Consider the following 23,003-nt stretch of genomic DNA (forward strand, 5'->3'; position numbering starts at 1 on the left):
GCGGGCCGGGGTCGACCTGGAGCCGCCGGTCTGTCAGCGGACTGATCGATACCTGTAGAGCTGCCGCTCCAAAGAGGACATTCATTTATTTTTATGTTATAAATTGGTACAATTAATAATGCTTTCCTGTAGTGTGAGAAGACCTTCTGACAGAATTGTTTAACGTGTGATAAATTTAATATATAAGGTTTCTTGCGCCAGATGTGTTCTTTGTGCCTCATTTCTGACAGTGAAAAATAACATTTCTGTAGTTTGTGCACAGACAGGTCAGATTTAGCTGTTATATTCAATAAAGAACCACTTTCTCCCGTGTGCCTGAATGTAAATCCTCACTGCTCCTTCCTTCTTACTTCTCTCGCTCTGAACACAGATTCCGTTTCACAGCAGACGTGATCAGATGATCACAGAGTCATCGATAAATCGCTCCAACGTTCAAGAGAACCCAAGGTGTCGTGTTTGTCATCACATTTAATTAATTATGTAATTATTATTTTGCTATTTGTTGACCTTTATAACCCGTAGCACAAACAGTCTTATGTTTGTTTTATTTGGCCCTGAATGTGTTTGAAATCACTTATCAGAACTCTTGATAGATAGATAGATAGATAGATAGATAGATAGATAGATAGATAGATAGATAGATAGATAGATAGATAGATAGATAGATAGATAGATAGATACTTTATTAATCCCGGAGGAAATTGCATATATCCACTGCTCAGGCATTACATAACAAATAATACTGGATAAACACCAGGAGAAAAGGAAACATTGACATCACAGGACATACCACAAGACATACATTACACTAACAGACAGGCACATGCAGCACTAGCAGGACTTATATACTAAACTATAACTAAAATATAAACAGTATAAAATTTAAAAATATTACAGTATTAAAATATAAACAGTATAAAATAAAATCTAAACAGTATAAAATTGAATTAAAATATAAAACAGTATAAAAAATAAATGAATAAATTATATATATATATATATATATATATATATATATATATACAACAGTATAAAATTAAATTTAAATTAAATTAAATTAAATCCATATTCAACCCCGTGCTGACCTCGCCACCTCCCCCCCGCTCCTGAGAGAGTCATTGTCATTGTACCCCCTGATGGCACGGGGCACGAAGGAGGACCTCAGCCTCTCTGTGGAGGCGCTGTGTGACAGCAGTCTGCCGCTGAAGGTGCTCCTCTGCTGGGAGAAGGTGGTGTGTAGGGGGTGCCTGGTGTTGTTCATGATGGCCTTAATTTTAGACATGGTCCTGCTCTCCAGAAGCATATCCACAGAGTCCAGGCTCAGCCCGACCACTGAGCCCGCTCTGCGGATGAGTCTGTTCAGACGGTCCATATCTCTTTTCCTGGCCCCCCCACCCCAACACACAATGGCGTATGACAGCACACTGGAGACTACGGACTGATAGAACATGAAAAGGAGCTTAGGACAGATGTTGAAGGAGGCCAGCCTCCTTAGGAAGTACATCCTGCTCTGCCCCTTCTTGTACACACAGTTGGAGTTGAGTGACCAGTCCAGTCTGCTGTCTAGCTGCAGTCCCAGGTACTGATAGTTTTCTACCACCTCCACCTCACTGCCTTTGATGATCACCGGCTGTAGAGAGGAAGGTGCCCGCCGGAAATCCAGAACCATCTCCTTTGTCTTGGAGACGTTGAGCTGGAGCTGGTTCTGTTGGCACCACTCCACGAAGTCAGCCACCAATGCCCTGTACCCCCCCTCATCACCCTCCCGGATACATGCCACTATCGCGGTGTCATCGGAGTACTTCTGTATGGGGCATGTATCCGAGTTGTGCTTGAAGTCTGATGTGTAGAGGGTGAAGAGAATGGGGGATAGAATGCTCCCCTGTGGCGCCCCCGTGCTGCTGGTCACCATAGAAGACAAACAGTCCCCCATACGGACGTACTGGGGTCTGTCCGTTAGGTAGTCCGTAATCCAGTTTACGAGGTAGGGGTCCACAGCCATGGAGGTCAGTTTATCATATTAAATCAAACTAAACTTTAATATCAGATATTAAAGTTAATCGAACAGATATTCTACTGAGTGTTATGGTGGGGGAGGGGCAATATTTAGGGGTGGGGGTGGGGGGTAAATGTTTAAAAAGTTTATAATAGATGCAGACTCAAGTAGTACTTTGACAATAACCAAGATAGATAGGTAAATAAATGCTTTATGGATCCCGGGGCAATTTGCGATTTTTTTTTTCAAGAACATACAATGAGACGTAAGACAGGAAATTATGGTGGAAGAAAATGAATGTGAAAACGTGAAAAAATATTTCTCTAACAACTGATCTCGCTGCACGTGGGACACGTATTTTGTCACGTATTTTGTCACGTATTTTTCGAGGGTTATAGCTGTGGAGATTCATGTAGAACCACGTTCCGAACAGCAGGTGGCGACAATGCGCCCGTAAGTTGTCTGCTAACCGTAAAAAAAAACCACAGAAGAAGATAAAGAAACCGAAGAAGAAGAAGAAGAAGGAAGCAGGGTTTTAGCAAAATGACGTTCAGCCGGTCATTATCACGATATGTTTCCTTTAATAAAGGTGAGACGGGATCGAATGACAACTTATTTGTGTATTCTTGATACTCACAGCTTGAGCTCCGTGTGTGTGTCTGTGTGTGTGTGTGTGTTCTGTAGCCTGACCTTAGCTTAGCATCACTTTAGCACTGCTAAGGCTAATGTTTTCTTGTTTATTTTCATAGATGTTAAGAAATATTCTTCTTTTTAATTAGTGTGATCTTATTCTCACCACTATCTTTATTTTTTCACTGAAGGTGGTCGGAATGTGTAACCTGACAGGAGAACCTGTGGGATTCATCAATTTTATTCTTACCTCTGTGTTTTTGCAGAATATTTAAAAATAATCGGATTAAAACGAAAGTAGATATAATAATGTATTTAATGAATGAGTGGGATTGTTTTATGTTGTTTTTTGTGTTGCTAAATATAACTTCAGCTCATCAGCACTTTTTGATCAGTTTTGTCCTTGGTGTGGGTGTAATACTGTCAAATGTTTGAATGTTGTTTACAGCTGTAGGAATAATAAATCTACTGCTAGCATCATGTAATGTTGTGAGTTCATACTTAAATCTACAGCTGTGTTACTTTATTGTTACCTCTGTGTTTTTGATCTTTGTCAAACATCTGGAACCTGATATTCGATGGGTTCACAAAACGTTTGTGTTTAGTTGTGTTCAGTAGCTCAGTCCATAAGTCCTGGTTGGGAACCGGAGGGTCGGTGGTTCGAGACCCATGTCGGGCAAAAACATTTGGAGTGTGAACTGGTAGTGGATAGGTGTCGGTAGATTAAACTCTCAAACATCTAAATGTCTTTCTAACATCATAAAGTTCTTCATGTCAGTGTTCCTCACATGGTTCTCAGAGGATGTTTCAGGAGCTCCCTGCTGACGCTGTTTGTTCTTTCTCCAGCTGGATCCAGGTCTTTTTTCACAAGCTCCAAGTCTGACATTGGAAACCCCAAATGGCTGCGAGTGGGGCTCTCCTTTGGAACAACTGTCTTCCTTTGGGCCCTGGTAAGTTACAATAAACATGAAACGTGGAGATAACGTGTCATTTCAGCATGTGTTCGTTTGTAGTCGGATTGTTGTGATTGACTCTCTCAAGGTTCCTTTGGAACAGGGGTGTCAAACTCATTTTGACAAAGGGCCACATCAGCATAACGGCTGTCCTCAAAGGGCCAGATGTAACTAATAAATGTACTAATGTACTACTAAATGTAACTCAATGTAATGCAACATAACTGTAACTACTGCTTAATGTTAAATACAGTGGTACCTCTACTTATAAAATTTTCTACTTACAAAACGCCTCGACAGGAAAATATTGCCTCTAGTTACAAAAGAAATTCCGAGTTACAAAAGGTAAGAATACAGTATGGGCTGATAATCGCAGCTCCCACAGGTTCCTGAACGCAACATTCTTAGAGCTGCTCTGCCGTTGGCTATTACCTAGTAATTTCCTGCCATCCCATTGGCTCAGACGGACCTCTGTGTGGAGCTAGATAGGTGTCTCTGCAGCATCCTCGTCATTCGGCCCTCGACCCATGAGGTGTTCTGATAGTTTTACGTAAATATATTAACTTTTAGAGTATTCACTATGGACCCCAAGAAAGTGACGGAGAAAAGAGGAAAAGAAAAGACGAAGAAAAGAGTTTTTTGTCCGTACAAACAAAGCAAGACATCATAGAAAAGCCTGAAAAAGGGATGCATTTGGTTGATCTCACCAAAGAATATGGCCGTAATGCATCTACAATCACCACGTTATTAAAACAAAAGGAAGTTTAAGGAGTTTAAGGCGTCGCGTGGGTGGTTGGAGAAGTTCAGAAGGAGGACTGGAATTCACTCTGTTGTTCATGGTGGGGCAAGAGGGCATGAACCAAAGAGGGCAAAAAACAATGAGGACAGCAGTTAAAAGATAAATGACCGTCATTATTATTCTTTATTCTTTGTTTTTTACGTTATGCACAACTCTCATTTATTGTGTAATAATCTAATTGTAACATGTATTTGTTACATGTTTTGATGCATTTTTATGCTTCATAAAAAATTTATGTCTGAATTTTGGGGGGCTTGGAACGGATTAGGGCATTTGCATGGAAAACGCGTCTCTACTTACAAAATTTTCTACTTACGAAATTTCTTCCTGAACCAATTAATTTTCGTAAGTAGAGGTACCACTGTATTACTAAAAGTAACTCAATGTAATATAACATAAATGTAACTACTCCTTAATGTTAAATAATTCTGAATTTATTCATTTTCAAGTTCCAAACATTACAGTTACACAGAACAAAATGTTTGTTTCTCTGTTCTAACATAAATCCTTTTAATTTGTCAGGTTATTAAACCCACAGAACTCCATCAATCAAGGATCAAACTATCCAGGAGAATTAAAAAAACAAACATCGAACACAAGTTAGGAAATTAACTTTGTTCAGAACGTTTGTCGTTGTCAAAGTTAAAATAGTCTTAACTACTGCATTGTGGGAAATGTAGTTCTGCCAAAAGCACACTTTGGATCTCTTTATTTTTAGACACTCTGACCTTGTATGCTCTCGCGGGCCACATAAAATGATGTGGAGGGCCACATTTGGCCCCTGGGCCTTGAGTTTGACACATGTGCCTCAGAAGTCATTTGACTGGAGACTGAAGTCCGGTCACACACCAACCTGCCGCACACATCTACTCTAACGTACCGAGAAGTCTCTGCACGCCCCCCAGCAAATCAGTTGTTGAGTCAGGAGAAGCAGGACAGATGAGTCTCGTCCGCCTTCGTTCTTGTCTTCATGTCGCTCGAGCCCAGCCTGAGGACAGCCCCGGGTCAGAACAGGGTCAGAACAGGGTCAAAACAGGGTCAGAACAGGGTTAGGGTGTCGCTGTTCTTCCAGCCAGCAGGTGGCGGCAGTGAGCAGGATTCCTTTGAGAAGAAAGAGAATTCTATAACGTTAATGTTCGTGACAATAATCAGCTCTAATAAAGTCTCAGATCAGTTTGTATGAGCTCACAGACAAACACTGTCAGGGATCAGGCTGGTCTGTAGTGAAGAATGTGACACTATGGGATGTAGCTGAGAGAAGAATGTTCTTTAAACCACTCTTGTTTTTGTCTCCTGCCTGCAGCTCTTCAAACAGCACAGCGCTGATGTCCATGAGTACAGAGTGAAGAATGGTCTGGAGCCGTCCTCCACATGTGAGTATGTCGTCACGACAACAGATTTAAAGCTCTGTTACATCTAAGTGTCTTCATTCTATAACCCGATGCAGCGTCATTCTCATATTCAGTGTGAGGACATGAAATCCTAACGATGAACGAGTGAACCTTCACCCTGTGCTTCTGTTTACAGGAGGCGGTGGTTCTTAAAGGGCCCCCCAGCACTGGGTTCTTCTGTCTGAACTGTGTTTAATAAAGTCTCTCCTGTGAAACACACGCCTGTCGTCACCTTTTGTTCATGGATCACTTCTAAAAAAGGAACTCGGCGTTGTCTGGGTGCAGGTGGGACGGCGTCACGAGGTTGGGTGTGAGCTGAGGTCAGACTGCAGAGAAGTTTGTTTGTCCAATCCAATCCAAACTTTATTTGTTGAGCACTTTACCACAACCGCAGTCGACCAAAGTGCTGTACAGGCGAATGAATAAAAAAGAACAAACATTATAGATAAAAGACAAAATGGCTCAAATATTATAAGTAAAGTTAATCAACTAAAAACACAAAAAATAAAATATGGATAAAGCAAGTAATCAGAGCAATAAAAAGTAAGATAAAAAAGATAAGACAAAATAAAATCTGGTGTCTATCTAGATGTTAAAAGCCAAGGAGAAGAGGTAGGTCTTCACACGAGATTTAAAAACAGACAGAGAAGAGGCCTGTCTGATTTGCTGAGGCAGATCATTCCACAATTTGGGTGCCACAACAGCAAAGGCACAGTCCGCTCTGAGCTTCTGTTTGGTTTTAGGCACATTCAGGAGCAGCTGATCAGCTGACCTGAGAGAGCGAGCAGGTACATAGGGGTGTAGAAGCTCAGAGAGGTAAGGCGGGGCAAGGGCATTCAGGGATTTAAAAGTAAATAAAAGAATTTCAAATGGATTCTAAAATGTATGGGCAGCCAGTGGAGTGAGGCTAAAATGGGGGTAATGTGCTCATGTTTACGGGTGCTGGTCAACAGACGTGCAGCAGCGTTTTGGACCATCTGGAGACGGGAGAGGGAAGAAGTACTGACCCCCACATAAAGAGAATTGCAATAGTCCAGCCTAGTGGTGACAAAGGCGTGGATGACTGTTTCAAAGTGTTGCCTCGAAAGAATCGGTTTTATTCTGGCCAGCTGCCTCAAATGATAAAAGCTGGACTTCACTACTGCCCTGATCTGGCTGTCAAGCTTGAGACCTGAGTCCATTTTTACCCCAAGATTAGTGATGGCTGGTTTGATATGCTGGACCAAAGAACCCAGATCTGGAAGGGGTGTTCCAGCGGTGCCACCAAAAAACATCACTTCGGTTTCCTTTTCATTGAAACTCAAAAAGTTCAGAGCCATCCAGGCCTTAATGTCATCAAGACATTTAACTAATGCAGCGATAGAGTACGCATTGTTCTTTTTGAGTGGAACATAAATCTGGCTGTCATCCACATAACAGTGGTAGTGAATCCCATGCTTCCTAAGTATGGAGCCAAGCGGGAGCAGATAGAGAGAGAAGAGAAGAGGGCCCAGAACTGAGCCCTGTGGGACCCCACACAGGAGAGGAGCAGAGGAGGACACCGAGTTGCCAAGGCTGACACAGAACATTCCATCGGTCAAGTACGACCTGAACCACTCCAGTGCTATGCCCCTGATGCCCACCCACTGCTCCAAGCGGGAGATCAGGATTTCATGGTCCACTGTATCAAATGCAGCAGTTAAGTCTAAAAGCACTAAAATAACAGTCACCAGAGTCTGTAGCTAAAAAGATATCATTAAAAACCCTCAAAAGAGCTGATTCTGTGCTGTGCAGGGTTTTAAAACCGGATTGGAAAACCTCAAGAATATTGTAGTCTTTCAGAAAGTCTATTAATTGACTGTAGACTATCTTCTCAAGGATTTTTGAGCGAAAAGGTAGTTTGGAGATCGACCTGAAACTGACAAGAGCTGTAGGATCTAGGCCAGGTTTTTTGATCACAGGTTGCACTATTGGGTGTTTAAAATACACAGGGACGACACCTGAGGAGAGACTGCTTTTAATAATTGTGAGAACAGAAGTTCCAACCGTGGGGAAAACCTCTTTAAGCAGTCGAGGAGGGACAGCATCACTTGGAGAACCTGAGGGCCTCACCTGACCAACAATCTCCTGTACAAAGGACAGTGTCACGGCTCAAACTGGTCAAAAACAGCAGAGCAGGTGACAGAGATTGAGGGGTCGTAAGCAGGAGGTGAGATGAGAGCCCTTATAGAAGAGACCTTGTCAATAAAAAACTGATGAAAATTTTCACAGACAACAGGAGAAGTCTCTATACCAACTGTCTGCTTGGCATTAAGAGCTGAATCAATTGTTTTAAACAAAACACGAGGTTTGTGACAGTTAGAGAGGATAATATTAGACAAGTGTTCTCTTTTAGCACTTTTCACAGTTTTCTGATAATGACGCCAGCAGTCCCTCAACATTTGAAGAGACACCTGCAGTTGGTCCTTTTTCCATTTGCGCTCAGTTTTACGGCACTCAGGTCTGGCAGCACCAGTCGAGTCATTTAACCAGGGCTCAGATTTAGTTTTAGGCTGCCTGGTTTTTAATGGAGCCACAGAGTCTAAGACAGTCTGGCAGGTGGAGTGAAACCATGAGCTGAGCTCCTCTGTACTGCACACAGACTCAGGAATGGTGGAGTTGTGATTAAAAGCGGCTGAAAACTGAACAGCGGTGAAGGGTTTATGACGCGACAGCGCTGAGAAGCAGATTTAACTGTATTAGTGACAAGAGTAACCTCAAAAAGCACAGGCATATGATCTGAAAACACTGCAGCACAAATCTCTAGGTTAAAAACAGGCAAACCAGACGATAAAACAAGATGGAGTGTGTGTCCATGTTGTTGTGTGGGTCCAGACACAGACTGCGGGGCTGGAACACCTCATCCGGCCCGACGACAGGCAGCAGCCAGGAGTCCACAGGGTCCAGTGAGCGGCGGGAGAAAGAGAGGCCCGGCATGGCTCCAAACTTCACACAGGGTGGGACTCGAACCCGAAACCACCGTGTTGTGCTGCGACAGCTCATTATGAAATAATAAATAATAATTTGACACTCCTGCTCTGTATGCTTTAAACTAGTTTTATACCCTTTAAAACTCTTAGTTTGAATATTTATTTTTTAAAAGCCCACATTTGTTATCTTGTACTTGCTGCCTTATATTTATGATTATAATCATAATTTATGATTAGGATTATATTTCTAATCTCACGCACCAAACACGGGGGTCAATCCTCTGACGTCACACTTTCTGGTCAATAATCCAGATCCTGATTCTCTCTAAATAAACTGGAGTTTGACATTTTAATAAAGTAAAAGTAAAGCGTTTGTCCACCAGAATGCACCCCGAGGAGCCCTCAACCCTCTCAGGCTGTTCTCACTGGACGTCCTGTCCTCCAGCTCTGGGTCTGGATGGGTTTAAATGACGTCACGTGAACAGACGTGTGACGTCTCCCGGGGGCGTGTCCGACCTCTTATAGCCGAGGCGCTGGCGCACCAATCAGCTTCCATACACGGGGGGGGCGGGGCGGTCTGTTCCCGCCCCCACGCACATTTCTCCGCTCCAGCCGTGAAGCACTCCTCCACGGGCTGCCGACGTGACGCGGGACCTTTCCACTCGTGGAGCCGACATGTTCGCCTGCAGAGCGGCCTGGCAGCGGTGTGGGCCTCTGGTGCGGAGAGTGGGCGGCCGGCTGCCCCGGGAGGGTGAGTGGCCCCGTGGACGGGTCCCCGTGGACGGGTCCCCGCAGTCCTGCTGGGACGCCAGTGGCCCGCGGGCCGGGCCCGTGGACTAGTACACTCTGTCCTCGCGTGTCCTGGCCCGGCGTGGCTTCGTCCGCTGCTGGAATGGGATGTCTGCTCGGGTGGGGTGAAGGTCGAGGTGTTTGGGGCCGCCAGGTGTCGCCCCTCCTGTGGGGGGGGGTTCTTTCCACACCGTGTTGCCCCTCAGTGGGGTGTGTGGGGCAGTAAAGCAGCAGTTTGAGCTCAGCGTTAAAGGTTTAATTTTTTTACACTTGACCGTGAACGCACCGCAGGTCACGTGATCCTTCATGTAGATTCCGGGTCAAACTCGCGTGCACGCGCGTGACCTTCACCAAGTGTTCGTGCGGCACAGTAATGGTGCTGCTCGGTCACGTGGTGTTGGCGTGTCACTGGAACGTGAAGCAGAGGTTACGAGCTGTGACGTCATGTCCACGTTTTGTTGTGTAATCGTTTGGCCGCGAGCTTCGCGCTCCAGCCCCTGTGACGTGACGTAACGCGTGGAAGAGGCTCGCGCCTGTGGACAACATCCGGTCTGAAGGTGAGGGGACCCGCTGGGGGTGTGGCTCTGTGTGTGACGTCACGATCTCACCCACCCAGGTGAAATAAAGGTTGCTTTTAGCGTCTTTTACGGGAATGATGCCTTCAGGGGGTGTGGGAAATATGACGATTGAATTGCTTGACCTTTCTGTGGTTCAGACTGTCCTCTGCTGACAGGAAATGGCTTTAATAAAACCTGGAGTCTGTCGCTGACAGTTAGCGGATGCTAACTGTTATTTGTGTTATTTGTACCTTGGATGGACGGGAACAGGTTTGTTGTTTGTAGAACTGCTGACTCATCAATGCTTCATCCATCCATGGGGGGCGGAGGGGTGTGTGTTAAATTATTGCAGACATTCTGACCACCAGACTCTTCCCATGGTCCCACTTAACAAGAGGAGGGTATCGGTGGTTAGTCTGTGACCTGTGGGTCCTCCAGCGGGTCAGGAAGTGGCACCATGTGACCCCTCGGAGGGGGGTGTCTGAGCTGATCAGTGGGTATAAATACCAGGAGGCGTATCGGCTTTGGATCAGTTGGTGACAACATGAGGTTAATACCGTTAACGCTGACTTAAAGGAGGACTTGACCAGGATTTGACTCGTTGTCACACAACAAGGCTGGTGGGAGTCAAGTGAAGTTTCTCAGTCCACCGTTCCTGCAGGATTTATCCTGATCCATGCCCCCCCCGTAACCTTCATGGCCACGGAGTGACTCAGGTGTCAAACAAGTGCTGACAAGCATATTTTTGGAGATCTAATGCTATTGTGCTCAATCCCATCACAGGATGAGGCATCGTGAGCCGTCTTTTTTCTGTCCTCTAAATCTCCAGGTCTAGCGACAGTGGAGAGACGTGGACGCGCCCGCTGGCGAGCAAACACGAACGCCGTTCTGAGCTGTTGGAACAATCAATGGGTCTGATGTGGTGCTTTCTTTTTCTTACTCTGTCTAGTTATGCAGCGGCGACAGATGTCCTCCGGCTCGGAGGGGTCTGGCCAGACCATAGTCTACAGCTTGCTGTGTGGAGGAGCCTTCGTCGGCACTGTGGCATATGTAAGTTCTACTGACTCTAACACACTCTAGAAGAACTTTTTAATGTGGTCGTTTGGAGGTGTTTACAAATCCGGTCCTGAACCCAAAGATCTACCTGGATTGTTACCCCCCCCCCGATCAGATCCTACATATCTCACGTTTGGATATTAAAGTCCTGATCATTCTGACCTCGGCTCACAATCAACCTTGTGACGCCGTCGCATCCACACCCAAACGACGTTCAGTTTACGTGTTTTTCTCTGAGAAGCCGTCAGATGGTTCAAGCCTTCTGCCACGGTTTCTTTCATATCCTGTCGCGTGTGATGAATGTGATGCTCTTGGACATGGAGACCAGCTTCAGTCACTCACAACTCTGGCTGGTCTCCAGTTCATACTGGAAACCGTGTGCTGACCCAGCTGTGATGAAGAGGAGCAGCTTTCACGCTAGATGAACTCAGTTCTGTCTCTCCTGTCAGGATGTTGTGGTAATATTAAAGAATCAGCTTTGAAACAAGCCTTCTGTAATTCATTAAGTTAGGAATCTTTCGCAATCAAAAGCGCACACACTTTATTTCAATGTCTTTTATTCCGGAGTAGGAATGCATTCATCTACACTAGTTTAAAAAGTGATGTCCACAGTGATTCAAAACCAAACCTTCAAGCCAAATGTTTGAGCTTCAGTCCTCTGGTGATTCCAACAAACGAACTGACCTTGGTGACTCTTCTCCCTCTCTCTGCAGGCTGTCTCAGGCATAACTGCAGACAATGCCAGGTACAACAAACGTGTGGCAGGAATGCATGCCAAGTCCGAAGCGGAGTGGATCCCTAAGCCATGGCCACCCAGACGTAAGCACTCCTGAGCGACCCTCCAGTTGTTCACCCGCCAGAGACGGCGGTCACACCAGACACACTGGGTGTGTCTTAGTGCGTGTTCAGATTGGTCGCCAAAATCTAATTTTTAGCCCATCCAGATTGATGTCGGATGTCACATACCACATGAAATCTGACTTTTGCGGGACAGATTGAAACCACATACAGGAGGTAGTTTCATATCAGATATGGACAGTGTCAACAGCTCCAAACACCGATCGGATATGGTGGTCCGTTACGTCAATGTACGCAACGCGAGAGCATCGCATTACGGAGCGGTAAAAAATGGAAGAAGAAATTGACAATATATGGTGTTTCTGAGATTTTCTCCAATACTCTGAAGTAACCAGACTCCATGTTCGTTGATGTCTTTGTTGTTGCCCCTGCTATATGAGCTCACAAATTACACACACTGAACGACACCTTTGCTCCAACGTCATTGGTACGGCAACCTGTCGGATCGGTCAACAATGTGGCCCAGTCTGAACAGAGCAAGATCGCTATTGGGCATTTGCTAAAAACAGTGAATAGTTGTCCCTAAAAATCAGACATGGAAGGAAATCTGATTGGTATCTGATTTGCCTGCCGTCTGAACGCAACCTTAGAACCCTGTGCTCCCGAACCAGAGACCGTTGTCACACCAGACACAGAGGGTGTGTGTTGGAGCCCTGTGTCAGCTCAGGTCAAACTCTGGTCTTATCACAGTTTTTGTATTTTATCGTTAATTGCAAAGTTTAAATAATGAGACTTTTTCAAAATGATTGATTTTACCCTGTAATGGTGGTTGCTTTTGTTAAACTACAAACCTGAAACTCCAGCAGGTCTCCTAGTTGGAGGTGTCGTCCGTAGAGACCTGAGCTGACGTTTAAAACCTGTATTGGGTTTGAGAGTTTCCACACTTCTGGCCAGGCATTGGTTGGCCAGAAGTTGTGTTCTTGGTCTAGAACAAGTCTCAATCTTGTGTGAAACTCCAAAAGTGTGGCTGTTCATTAACATGGGGTTGATTGGGTTTGCATACGATTGTTTTCCTCCAGACAAAACATCAGTTAGAATCTACACTTCCATTCCCCCGATGTGCTTGAGTATGTGATGCTTGGCTTGATTCACTGCCTGTCGGTGAGGTTAATGCCTTTACCAGACAGAATCACTGACTGAAGTTGTTCTTCTGTATGACCTCACTTCCTGTCCCTTCTTACCTAAAACCTTTGTCCTTGAATGGATCCTCTCCCGTCACACCAAACCACTTCACCGTTATTCAGACATATTGGTTAATAATATGAGTAAACTAAGCTGTAAGAAACCTGAGTGATGTGAAGACTTGTTGACTAGTTGCTGGTCACTCTCGTCAAACCGTTACCACACGTCTAACCTCTGGGATTAGACCATGGCACTGATTTCTTCTTCTCTCTCTAACTGTGTGTCTTTACTCTTTTCAGTGTAATGCTAAAGCTAGGGTCCTCTGTGGCCGTGAGGATATTCGTCCGAGTGCTGGACTCTGGATGTGAACAGGAAAACAAACCCCTCTCCTCCTTTGCTCCTCAGCCTAAAACCTGTGGACAGTTCTCTGAAGGATGAACCGTCCTTCGCTGTCTTTGCTGCTAAATGCTCATTCGTAAGGAGGATAAATGTACTTGTCAAAAAAATCCACACTCTGATTTTGACTCTTTTTTTTTCCGTTTGATTACTTAGTTTTGAACACGACTCTAGTTTGAATGGAAATCTGACTTTGTGGGACAATGGCTCCAATACAGCCATCGCTGCTAACACTGTACTGTTGTGAGTGATGGTGTTCCCTTGGCGTCTGTCAGTTAATGTTTAGATCACGCCACGTCGGAGACGTCCTCCAAACGTCATGTTGGAGTTTAGCTACAAGCTAAGCTGTTGCTTCATCATGATCCTGGACGACACAATCCTAGCTGCAAACTCATCTTTGTTTTCAAATTAAGGAAGTATTACAAATTATGTGAGCGTTTTCCAAGCAAATAATACAGAAGAAATCACAAGTTCATTAGCAACGGTTTTCCATTAGATCTCCTCTGCATTGACCAACCTGGAGTTAACAATGTCAGTGATTGATCTCCATGGTTATTTGACTCTTTTCACTCTTATTGAGTTTCAAAATGGAAAGAATCTTCCTCTTCTTCAGGCTTTTCAATTCAGGGGTCGCCACAGCCAATCAGTGTCCTCCATCTAACCCTGTCTTCTGCATCCTCTTCTCTCACACCAACTACCTTCATGTCCTCTTTCACTACATCCATAAACCTCCTCTTTGGTCTTCCTCTAGGCCTCCTGCCTGGCAGTTCAAAACTCAGCATCCTTCTACCAATATATTCACTATCTCTCCTCTGGACATGTCCAAACCATCTCAGTCTGGCCTCTCTGACTTCATCTCCAGAACCTCTAACATGTGCTGTCCCTCTGATGTACTCATTCCTGATCCTAACCTTCCTGGTCACTCCCAAAGAGAACCTCAGCATCTTCATCTCTATACCTCCAGCTCTGTCTCCTGTCTTTTCCTCAGTGACACTGTCTCTAGACCAAACAACATCGCTGGTCTCACCACAGTTTTGTACACCTTTCCTTTCATTTTAGCTGAAACTCTTCTATCACACATCACACCTGACACTTTCCTCCACCTGTTCCATCCTGCCTGGACACGCTTCTTCACCTCTTTTCCACACTCTCCATTGCTCTGGACTGTTGAGCCTAAGTACTAAAAATCCTCCACCTTCTTGATCTCTTCTCCCTGTAACCTCACTCTTCCACTTGGGTCCCTCTCATTCACACACATGTACTCTGGCTCAGAGCTGAAATTGTTTGACCCCCTGTGGATTTTGAAACGGCCAGCCATTTGGGTCTCGACCAGTTTCCAGTTCCCTGACGGAGGGGATTGTCACTTAAAATTTCAAGAATCAGATGAAATGAGACTGCAGTGGTTCAGCAGGTCCAGGAGCAGCATGAGGAAACTCCTGTCAGTCTGCCCACACCCACACCGCTGAGATGACCCTCGTTGTTTTAGTCGGTTGGTTTTTTTGTAAAAATTTAGATGGCCTTAGCTAACTAGCTGCTTCAACTGAGCCACATTATAAGCTAGTAGGTTCTGCCAGAGCTGGTAGGGTATAATCATCACTTCCAACAGTCGTGTCGTCCGTGCTGAAGTCCCTGGACCATTGTCCCACAACCTGAAGCTTCTTTTGTGTTGTAAAAAATGTTGATCATATTTCAGTTCCAAAAGGCAAACATCCAACTATCTCATTGGTCCTCACCGGTAACGGTTCTAAATAACTTCCACTTCACTCCCCGCCCCCCACCACCCTGCATCTTGTTCCCTTACCCTGCCTGTTCTTCTGCCCTGCATCATTCTGGTCGTGCTCCTCTTTGTCGTTTGAGTTTGCATGCAGTGTGTGTGGTAAAGGGGACGTCTCTGTGGGTTTCCACACACCGTGACCCCCGAGGCAGCGCTCAGGTTAACAGTCTGCAGGTCGGACTGCTAGAAAACATCAAATCAGCTGTTGGTAGTTAGGTTTCCATCCAACTCACCAGTTCATGTTTGCTTCTGGTTTAGCAGGTGACGCTACCAGAGCATGTTGTCTGAAGATCATCCCTGATTTGTTCTCACTTTTTACAGATAAATCAAGGCGGAGTAACTGTGTTTGAAAAAAAAATATCCTTAATCCAAGATTTTTGCTTTGATATTCTGGACATGAAATGTGTCTGAAAAAAGTCTCAGACAAGTACTGAATACTTCAGTTTGGCACATTGGATGGAAATCTAGCTGCAGAAGATATTTATCACCCCATTTGTTTTAAAATATTAAAGTATATTCAAGAAAGATTATCTTAAATATATTTTTAAAATTGTAAAATATATATAAGAAGGATGTTCTGCCAGGCTTATCTTATTTGCAACATTTGGGAAATGCATTGAATGTCAGTGAGGATTGTTTTAGGTTGGGGGGGTAGGGTTCTTTACACAATCATCATTCGTGTTCACTCTGACGGTCAAACCAGTATTCCATCTGATGGTATTTCTGTTTCTTATGGAGTAGATGCTGAGGAGGAGGCTGAGGAGGAGGCTGAGGAGGCCACTGGAGGAGCTGAGGGTGATGAAGAGGAGGCTGCAGCTGTTGAAACTGAGGCTGTAGTGGAGACGGTTGTTGAGGCGGTCTCCGAGGTTGCTGAGGAAGCCGAAGTCCTTGCTAAGGAGGAAGAGGAGGTAGTTGCTGAGGAAGTCACTGTCGCTGTTGAACAAGCTGCTGAGGCTGATGCAGAACCGCCGGCTGAGGCTGATGCAGAACCGCCGGCTGAGGCTGCTGCAGAACCGCCGGCTGCTGTTGCCACGGAGCCTGAAAGCCATGGTACGACTTCATCCGAGGAGACAACTGCCTCTGAGGCCTGAGGTTCCACACATTCACCACAGGAATACGCACACATACACTTGACTATCTCTGACCCACATTTCTTTCTCCTCACATCTCTGGGAACAGTAACACTGGTAACTTATAGCCGACGTCTAGAAACATTAGGGATTAGCTGCTTCTCAGGTGCATGGGTTCACCTCCTCTTCTTTCCTAAGACACTATTTTCTCATTATTGTACTAAGGATGAAGGGCAGCACTGGGAGCAAACTAAGTATTTTATCAAGGATGCGTTGAGGTTTTTGTGGTGTGCAGCATAGATTACTGGGCATGATGTGTATGTTTGTTTGTGGCCTAGACATGTTCCAATTCAGATAGGTCATCTTCTGCTAAAGATCCTCATTTCCAGCTGCACATCAGGAAGACAGTTTCTAGGGGCCAGTGGGGCTTTTCTGTGTTCCCTCCCCTCGGATTGGCCAACACAATACCACAGGCCTTATGTGAGATTACAGTGAACACACACAGGCACATAGGCATTTGGAAACAAGCTGGAGCCCCCATCAGATGCTGTGATTTTTAACCATGTAGCCCCTGAAGCTTCATGAGATCTGACACACACTGTATGTCTTTGATTTTAATCTGTAATGTTGGAGAGATTTTCCCGTTGCCGTGGAGCAGGTTGACTCCTGGTTGTCCTCACATGTCGATGTGTACATCCAACACCCAGATGAGATGGCTGTTTGTGTAAAAACTGTGTAACAGCTGAAGTGTGTTTTTTCCTCAACTGTAATGTGTCACGAATCATAAGGTCAATGAAACAATTAAGTTATTGAGTGATTCAAGTTATATTTGATGATTTTATTAATCCTGGAACTGGATATTGAGCACTGTGAACAATAAAGATAAGTCATTAAGCCATAAAATAAAGCTTTTGTTTGAAGTGGAAAGGTTTACTGCCATCTTTACTTTGTCTCAGTTTTTTTCCAGTCATTCGACCGTTCTGGCTGCTGATTCCAGAGTATCAGTGACTTGGTGTTTTTACATAGTAATTAATCTTGCATGAAGTTATACATCAATTCAATATAAGTCTTTATCGATCTGAAAAACAGCCACTGCCATGCTCTCCATCTCATCACTATTTGTACCTTCAGCTTTGCTGCAACCAAACTTCAGTATTCATTGAAAGTTGACCTTCACTTTTTGTTTGTAGTCTCTTTACTTTGTGATGCTTGGTGATATGTTCTCGCCTGGCCAAGAAGCCAAACCCTTAGAGCTGCTGTTGGCTGTCTTGTTGTGTAGTAACTGAGTTTGTCCCGTGTTGTGGAGTGGGTCCTCTGAGCTTTAGACGGATGATGTTGGATAGTCTCACCCTTAGAAAACCAGATAAGGTCTATGTGCGTTACACCTCTTTTGAGGAATGGAAACAGGGACTGTGATGTTAGATTTCATAGAGAAGGATCCTTACTACGGGATAATGAAACAAAAATTTTCAAATTAATGTCAGGACCTAAGGCTTCCCTGTAGAACATTACAGCCAATTACCGGTTATTGAAACGATACTAAGATAACTAATCAAATAATATTGTAATTTCTGTGAAAATGTTTTCTTCAATTCATTGGTTTATGGTACACTGGTAATGAACCATGTCTTTCCTCTAACAGCTTTCCTTTCAGTTCCTTTAAATGCTAGAAGTAGACTACTGCTGCATGTTAGCCTAATACATGAGATTGTCATTGAATAGAAATGCATGACCACTGTCACATGGTTTCTCCTGCAGAGCTGAGATTGACTGCAAATCTTTTTATTTTAATTTTTTTTGGCCTGTGGTGTTATACTGTACAATGCATTTAAAATTTCACATGTCCATTTAGAAATAAAGCCTTTGTTTGGATTCTTGACGGCTGGATTACAGACTTCTGAAAGACATGTGATCGCACCAGATATTTTCTTTGCTTTTTCTGATTAGTTTCCAAGTTTTCTGTCAGAAGGAGCTGCAATAGTAAATTAATGTTCATCATAAATGACTGTAACAACCTTCTTTTCATTCTCTACCAGCCCTCTCTTGCACAAAACGTCCTTGCTTTTGTTTATCTTTTTTCACTGGGTTGAGTGGAGGGTGGTCAACCACCAAACCACAGGGATGCACCCCTTTTCCTGTAGAAGAGAATCCATACTTTCACAGCCCTAGCATGAAATCTGCTATCCCTGAAAGTGTCTCACAAACACTCTACCTTGCTTAACTACCTCACCTTGTGTAGGCTTGATATGGAAGACTATAATTTCAACATCAGTGATATTTGGATGGCTGGGTTTTGTGTTGCAGTGCTGCTGGCAGTTGCTTCTTCTATAGAGATACCGAAGATAGCTGAAGCAAATGGAGATTTGGCACCAACTGTTGGAGACCTCAAAGAGGAAGAATCTCTGGTTCCAGTAGAGACGAAGCCTGTTGAAGATATTGTACCAGTTGGGGAAGCTTCTAAGCCAGCAGAAGAGGCACCTGCACCAGTGGACGTTGCACCAGTTGCCGAAGAGGTCTTTGCACCAGTGGACGTTGCACCAGTTGCTGAAGAGGCCCCTACACCAGTGGACGTTGCACCAGTTGCTGAAGAGGCCCCTGCACCAGTGGACGTTACACCAGTTGCCGAAGAGGCCCCTGTACCAGTGGACATTGCACCAGTTGCCGAAGAATCCCCTGCACCAGTGGACGTTGCATCAGTTGCTGAAGAGGCCCCTGCACCAGTGGATGTTGCACCAGTTGCCGAAGAGGCCCCTACACCAGTGGACGTTGCACCAGTTGCTGAAGAGGCCCCTGCACCAGTGGACGTTGCACCAGTTGCTGAAGAGGCCCCTGCACCAGTGGACGTTACACCAGTTGCTGAAGAGGCCCCTGCACCAGTGGACGTTACACCAGTTGCTGAAGAGGCCCCTGCACCAGTGGACGTTACACCAGTTGCTGAAGAGGCCCCTGCACCAGTGGACCTTGCACCAGTTGCCGAAGAGGCCCCTGTACCAGTGGACGTTGCACCAGTTGCCGAAGAGGCCCCTGTACCAGTGGACGTTGCACCAGTTGCCGAAGAGGCCCCTGTACCAGTGGACGTTGCACCAGTTGCCGAAGAGGCCCCTGTACCAGTGGACGTTGCACCAGTTGCCGAAGAGGCCCCTGTACCAGTGGACGTTGCACCAGTTGCCGAAGAGGCCCCTGTACCAGTGGACGTTGCACCAGTTGCCGAAGAGGCCCCTGTACCAGTGGACGCTGCACCAGTTGCCGAAGAGGCCCCTGTACCAGTGGACGCTGCACCAGTTGCCGTAGAGGCCCCTGTACCAGTGGACGTTGCACCAGTTGCCGAAGAGGCCCTTGTGCCCATCGAAGTTGTACCCCTGCTTGAAGACACTGTTGCAACAGTCGATGTTGCTGCAGTAGATGAGGCCCCTGCTGTGGATGCTGAAGCTCTAGTAGCAGTGCAGGTTTCACCTGTGGTAGAAGAAGCCGTGACCACAGTAGAAGCTACTCATGGTGAGGACACCCCTGCGCCAGCAGACCCTGATGTTCTCTCAGCTGTAGATGAAGAGCCTAGCCCCACCACGGTTGTGGAAGAAGCTGCGGGAGTTGAACCAGTTGCAGTTTCTGCAGAGACCCTGGCAGAAGAACCCAAGAGAGAATATATTGTTGTTGTTTTGGAAGGAACCCCTGCAAAAGAGAAACAGTCCAAAGTGTTGGGAGTGGGTCATGTGACTGGGAGAATCATCCCAGCTCCAGATGACGACAATGATGCCCCTGTCTCTGAGGTACCAGATATTCTTGTTTTGTGGTTGACCTCACGTTGAGTAAGGGTTCCTTATATGGATTTTGATTGGCATAGGTGAACAGTGCTAGGAATGCAACATTGGGCATTTTTAGTACGTGCCCCCACATCAATACACTAATGACTTGAAGTTGACCCAGCCCTCAAGCAGCCAAAATGCATTGTATTAACAAAGCAATCAATGAGAACCATTTAATCTACAAGGTACTACTGTTCTTTAATGTCTTAATCCCCTCTCCCATATTCATACAAAGAGCTAGTCTACATAAACAAATTCGTCCTTACGTTTTTTGAATTGCTGCTTAAGAAATAATCCTTGAACCATGTCCTCTAAATCTTTTTCACTGCTGTTTGACTGAACTGCCCTACCCTGTAATACCTTTTAAAAGTCAACCCCAGTCTGCTGTAACTCATGTGGCTCATGGCCTAACTTTTGCACATCACTAACAAGCAATAGTTTTCACTTTAGAAAAATAATCCCAGTGAGAGTTAGATGATGCTTCATAAACATATTTCATGAAGTTATCTTCTGTGCTTGTCATTGGTCAGTGTGGGCTTTAACATGGATTTTAAACTCCTATTCAGGGTAAACGTCGTCTTCTTAGAATGCAGATGGAGTAGCTCCAACAAAGGTACTGAGCCTTGATTATTTCTGTCATGGTTGTTGTAGATTATACATTGATTACAATGACGCAGCTCTGTTGTTACTCTGTGGTAGAAACATTAAGTATATAAATGTCATCTCTAAAAGCAGGATATGTGGCTCATGTTCAATGCTATTGACTTCTTTCTTTCCTTCATCACAGTAAACAGCTCCTGAATGATGACTTGACCCTGCAGAAGAAGAGGATGTGCCTTTCTCCTTGTCACATTGAAAAGCTAAAGACAGTCTACCGAGTTCAGATCAGTGTGGGGTTGTGGACCCACCATCACTTCACGTCAGTTGTGTGCTAACAATGACAGATCTGTGGTCAGCCTTTGAATAGTCAATAACTCCTTGTAACGTTAGTGATTTACAACCTATTTACTGCTGAAATCTGAGCCATCCAGCCCGGTTCTTCCTCAGTGTTTACAGCTTCAAACTTCACTCCACATCCTCCTGTGATGTAAAACTCCAGTGTTAAACCCATTGTGAGGGGTATTTATTCACCAGCATTCTCCTTAAGTCTGACCTCGGGTCCTTTTTCTGCCGCTCTGGGACATTAATGAACATGTTGTGGATTTCATGAAGAAACATTTCGAGCACTGTGGCTGAACAGACCATGCCAAGTAGCCGCCTTCCTTCCTACCTCGTTTTCAGCCTCAGAATTACGCGCTGGACATCTTCATGATCTTGACGGTTACAAAGCCACCAACTTCAGTAAACACTCCTTATTCAGTTTGATCACTGGAGCGTCTTAGTCTGTAAAACCAAAGGTTACCTTTTAACTTGAGAAACAAAAACTGCTGTTGCAGTGCTTTCTTTGATTTGTTGTTCATCTTTTGGCCAAACTCAAGTTCGGATGTCATAGTGGATACGATTCCCTTCAAGGCTACTAACTCTATGACATCATAAATTGGAGCGGAGCCGCAAGTTAGTGCTCCTTCACTTCAGGTTTTCTTTCCGAACACAAGGTACATATTCCTGATGAAGCTGGAACCCTTCGTTGAGGTCATACTCCTTCTATCTCCTTTGGGCCACATCCCTCTAATCACCCCTGTAGACCCAAGAAGGGAGTCCTGCTGGTTGTTCCTGTCCTGATTGTTGTGTGTGGAAGATGGCTCAGAGTGGGAACTGTTACTGGAGGAATGTGTAGATGGAGCTTAATTCTTTTACTCTGTTCTGTCATTCTTGCTCCACTCAAGTAGTCAGTCCTGTGTGGATGATTTTAAAGGCTTGCAGGAAGTTGAACTGCCATGTGAACTCCTGATATTATATAAAATATTCATGTGTTAAAGTATTGCAGAATGTGAGAAAAGTGTCCGATTTGAAATGTTTTGACATTTGTGATTCTTCTTTTTTCTTTCTTTTCTCTCACATGTGTCATTAAATGTGTGGATTGGTTAGCTTAGCATGTAGTCGCTCGAGCTGGGATTTGAACCAAGTGCCCACAGGCCTGTTTCTCTCTGGGGCGCATGCTTGGACTTGACGAGGTGTGGCTCACATGTTACTGTTTCTCTTGTTTTGTCAAAATAAAAAGGGACAAAATCTACTTTTGTGTAATCTTTTTCCAGGTGAATGTGTGTCACAAATGAGTCCATTTTCAGTCATTTAATTTTATGCAGGCAACATAAAGGTGGAGACGGATTCTGTTTCTGCCTGTTAACACAGGAATAAATATACTGTATGTCTTTGTTGACGACAGATTTCAGCGCGATGAGAAGATACTGATTTTAGCAGGTATGTAGAACAGTAAGCGTCGAGACTGTAGTGTTTCCCGCCTTGCAAGTTTTTTAGTTTTTATCCACACTGCTTTTGTTTTGGACAGTCCCGCTGACAAACCCTGATGTATTTGCCATTTTTCTGCCTTTTTAAAAAAATATAAAGATATACCTGCATACAACCTTCTAGGCAGCTGAAGTGAACATGATGTAGCACTGGTGATGAAGGGTTCATCTAAGTTATTCCACATCCTTCATAATGTTTTGTTGCTTCAGTTCTAACTTTTCCAACTTTTTTAGAGACATGGCGAGCATGGCTGGCAAAGAATTCAGAATGAGCACATATTTTCAAAAATCAATGAAGCTGATGAGGCATTACTAGAAACATTCTTTGTACTGTTTTCAGTTAACCTGAAGCGCATGTTTTTGGAAGTGGGAGGAAGTCTGAGAGCTTCAGCAAAGACGAGATATTCAGTGCTCGAACTGGCAAAGTTCGCTATATTATTATTCGTTACCTGC

The 23,003-nt window shown here is 44.7% G+C and overlaps 2 protein-coding genes across 4 annotated transcripts; both read left to right on the top strand.

Annotated features, from left to right (window-relative positions):
* The first annotated feature begins 2,482 nt into the window (after positions 1-2,482).
* On the top strand, positions 2,483-6,005 carry ndufc1 (NADH:ubiquinone oxidoreductase subunit C1). The gene is made up of 4 exons (XM_068326129.1): positions 2,483-2,585; positions 3,473-3,576; positions 5,682-5,751; positions 5,906-6,005. Coding segments are annotated over exons 1-4 (222 nt in total). The 5' UTR covers positions 2,483-2,539; the 3' UTR covers positions 5,908-6,005.
* A 3,303-nt stretch (positions 6,006-9,308) lies between these two features.
* On the top strand, positions 9,309-22,315 carry mgarpa (mitochondria localized glutamic acid rich protein a). Of its 3 annotated transcripts, XM_068324955.1 has the most exons (7): positions 9,309-9,468; positions 11,013-11,113; positions 11,833-11,938; positions 16,011-16,319; positions 18,644-20,106; positions 20,709-20,755; positions 20,930-22,315. In XM_068324955.1, the coding sequence occupies exons 1-6, from the start codon at positions 9,393-9,395 to the stop codon at positions 20,742-20,744; spliced, it is 2,091 nt and encodes a 696-aa protein (XP_068181056.1). In that variant the 5' UTR covers positions 9,309-9,392; the 3' UTR covers positions 20,745-20,755; positions 20,930-22,315. The 3 variants fall into 3 exon arrangements, with proteins under 3 accessions (XP_068181056.1, XP_068181057.1, XP_068181055.1); XM_068324956.1 differs by lacking the exon at positions 20,709-20,755; XM_068324954.1 differs by lacking the exons at positions 20,709-20,755; positions 20,930-22,315 and having other exon boundaries at positions 18,644-20,702.
* Positions 22,316-23,003: the final 688 nt, after the last annotated feature.

The sequence above is a fragment of the Antennarius striatus genome, chromosome 10 (assembly GCF_040054535.1).
Source record: "Antennarius striatus isolate MH-2024 chromosome 10, ASM4005453v1, whole genome shotgun sequence".
Classification (NCBI taxonomy): Eukaryota; Metazoa; Chordata; class Actinopteri; order Lophiiformes; family Antennariidae; genus Antennarius; species Antennarius striatus.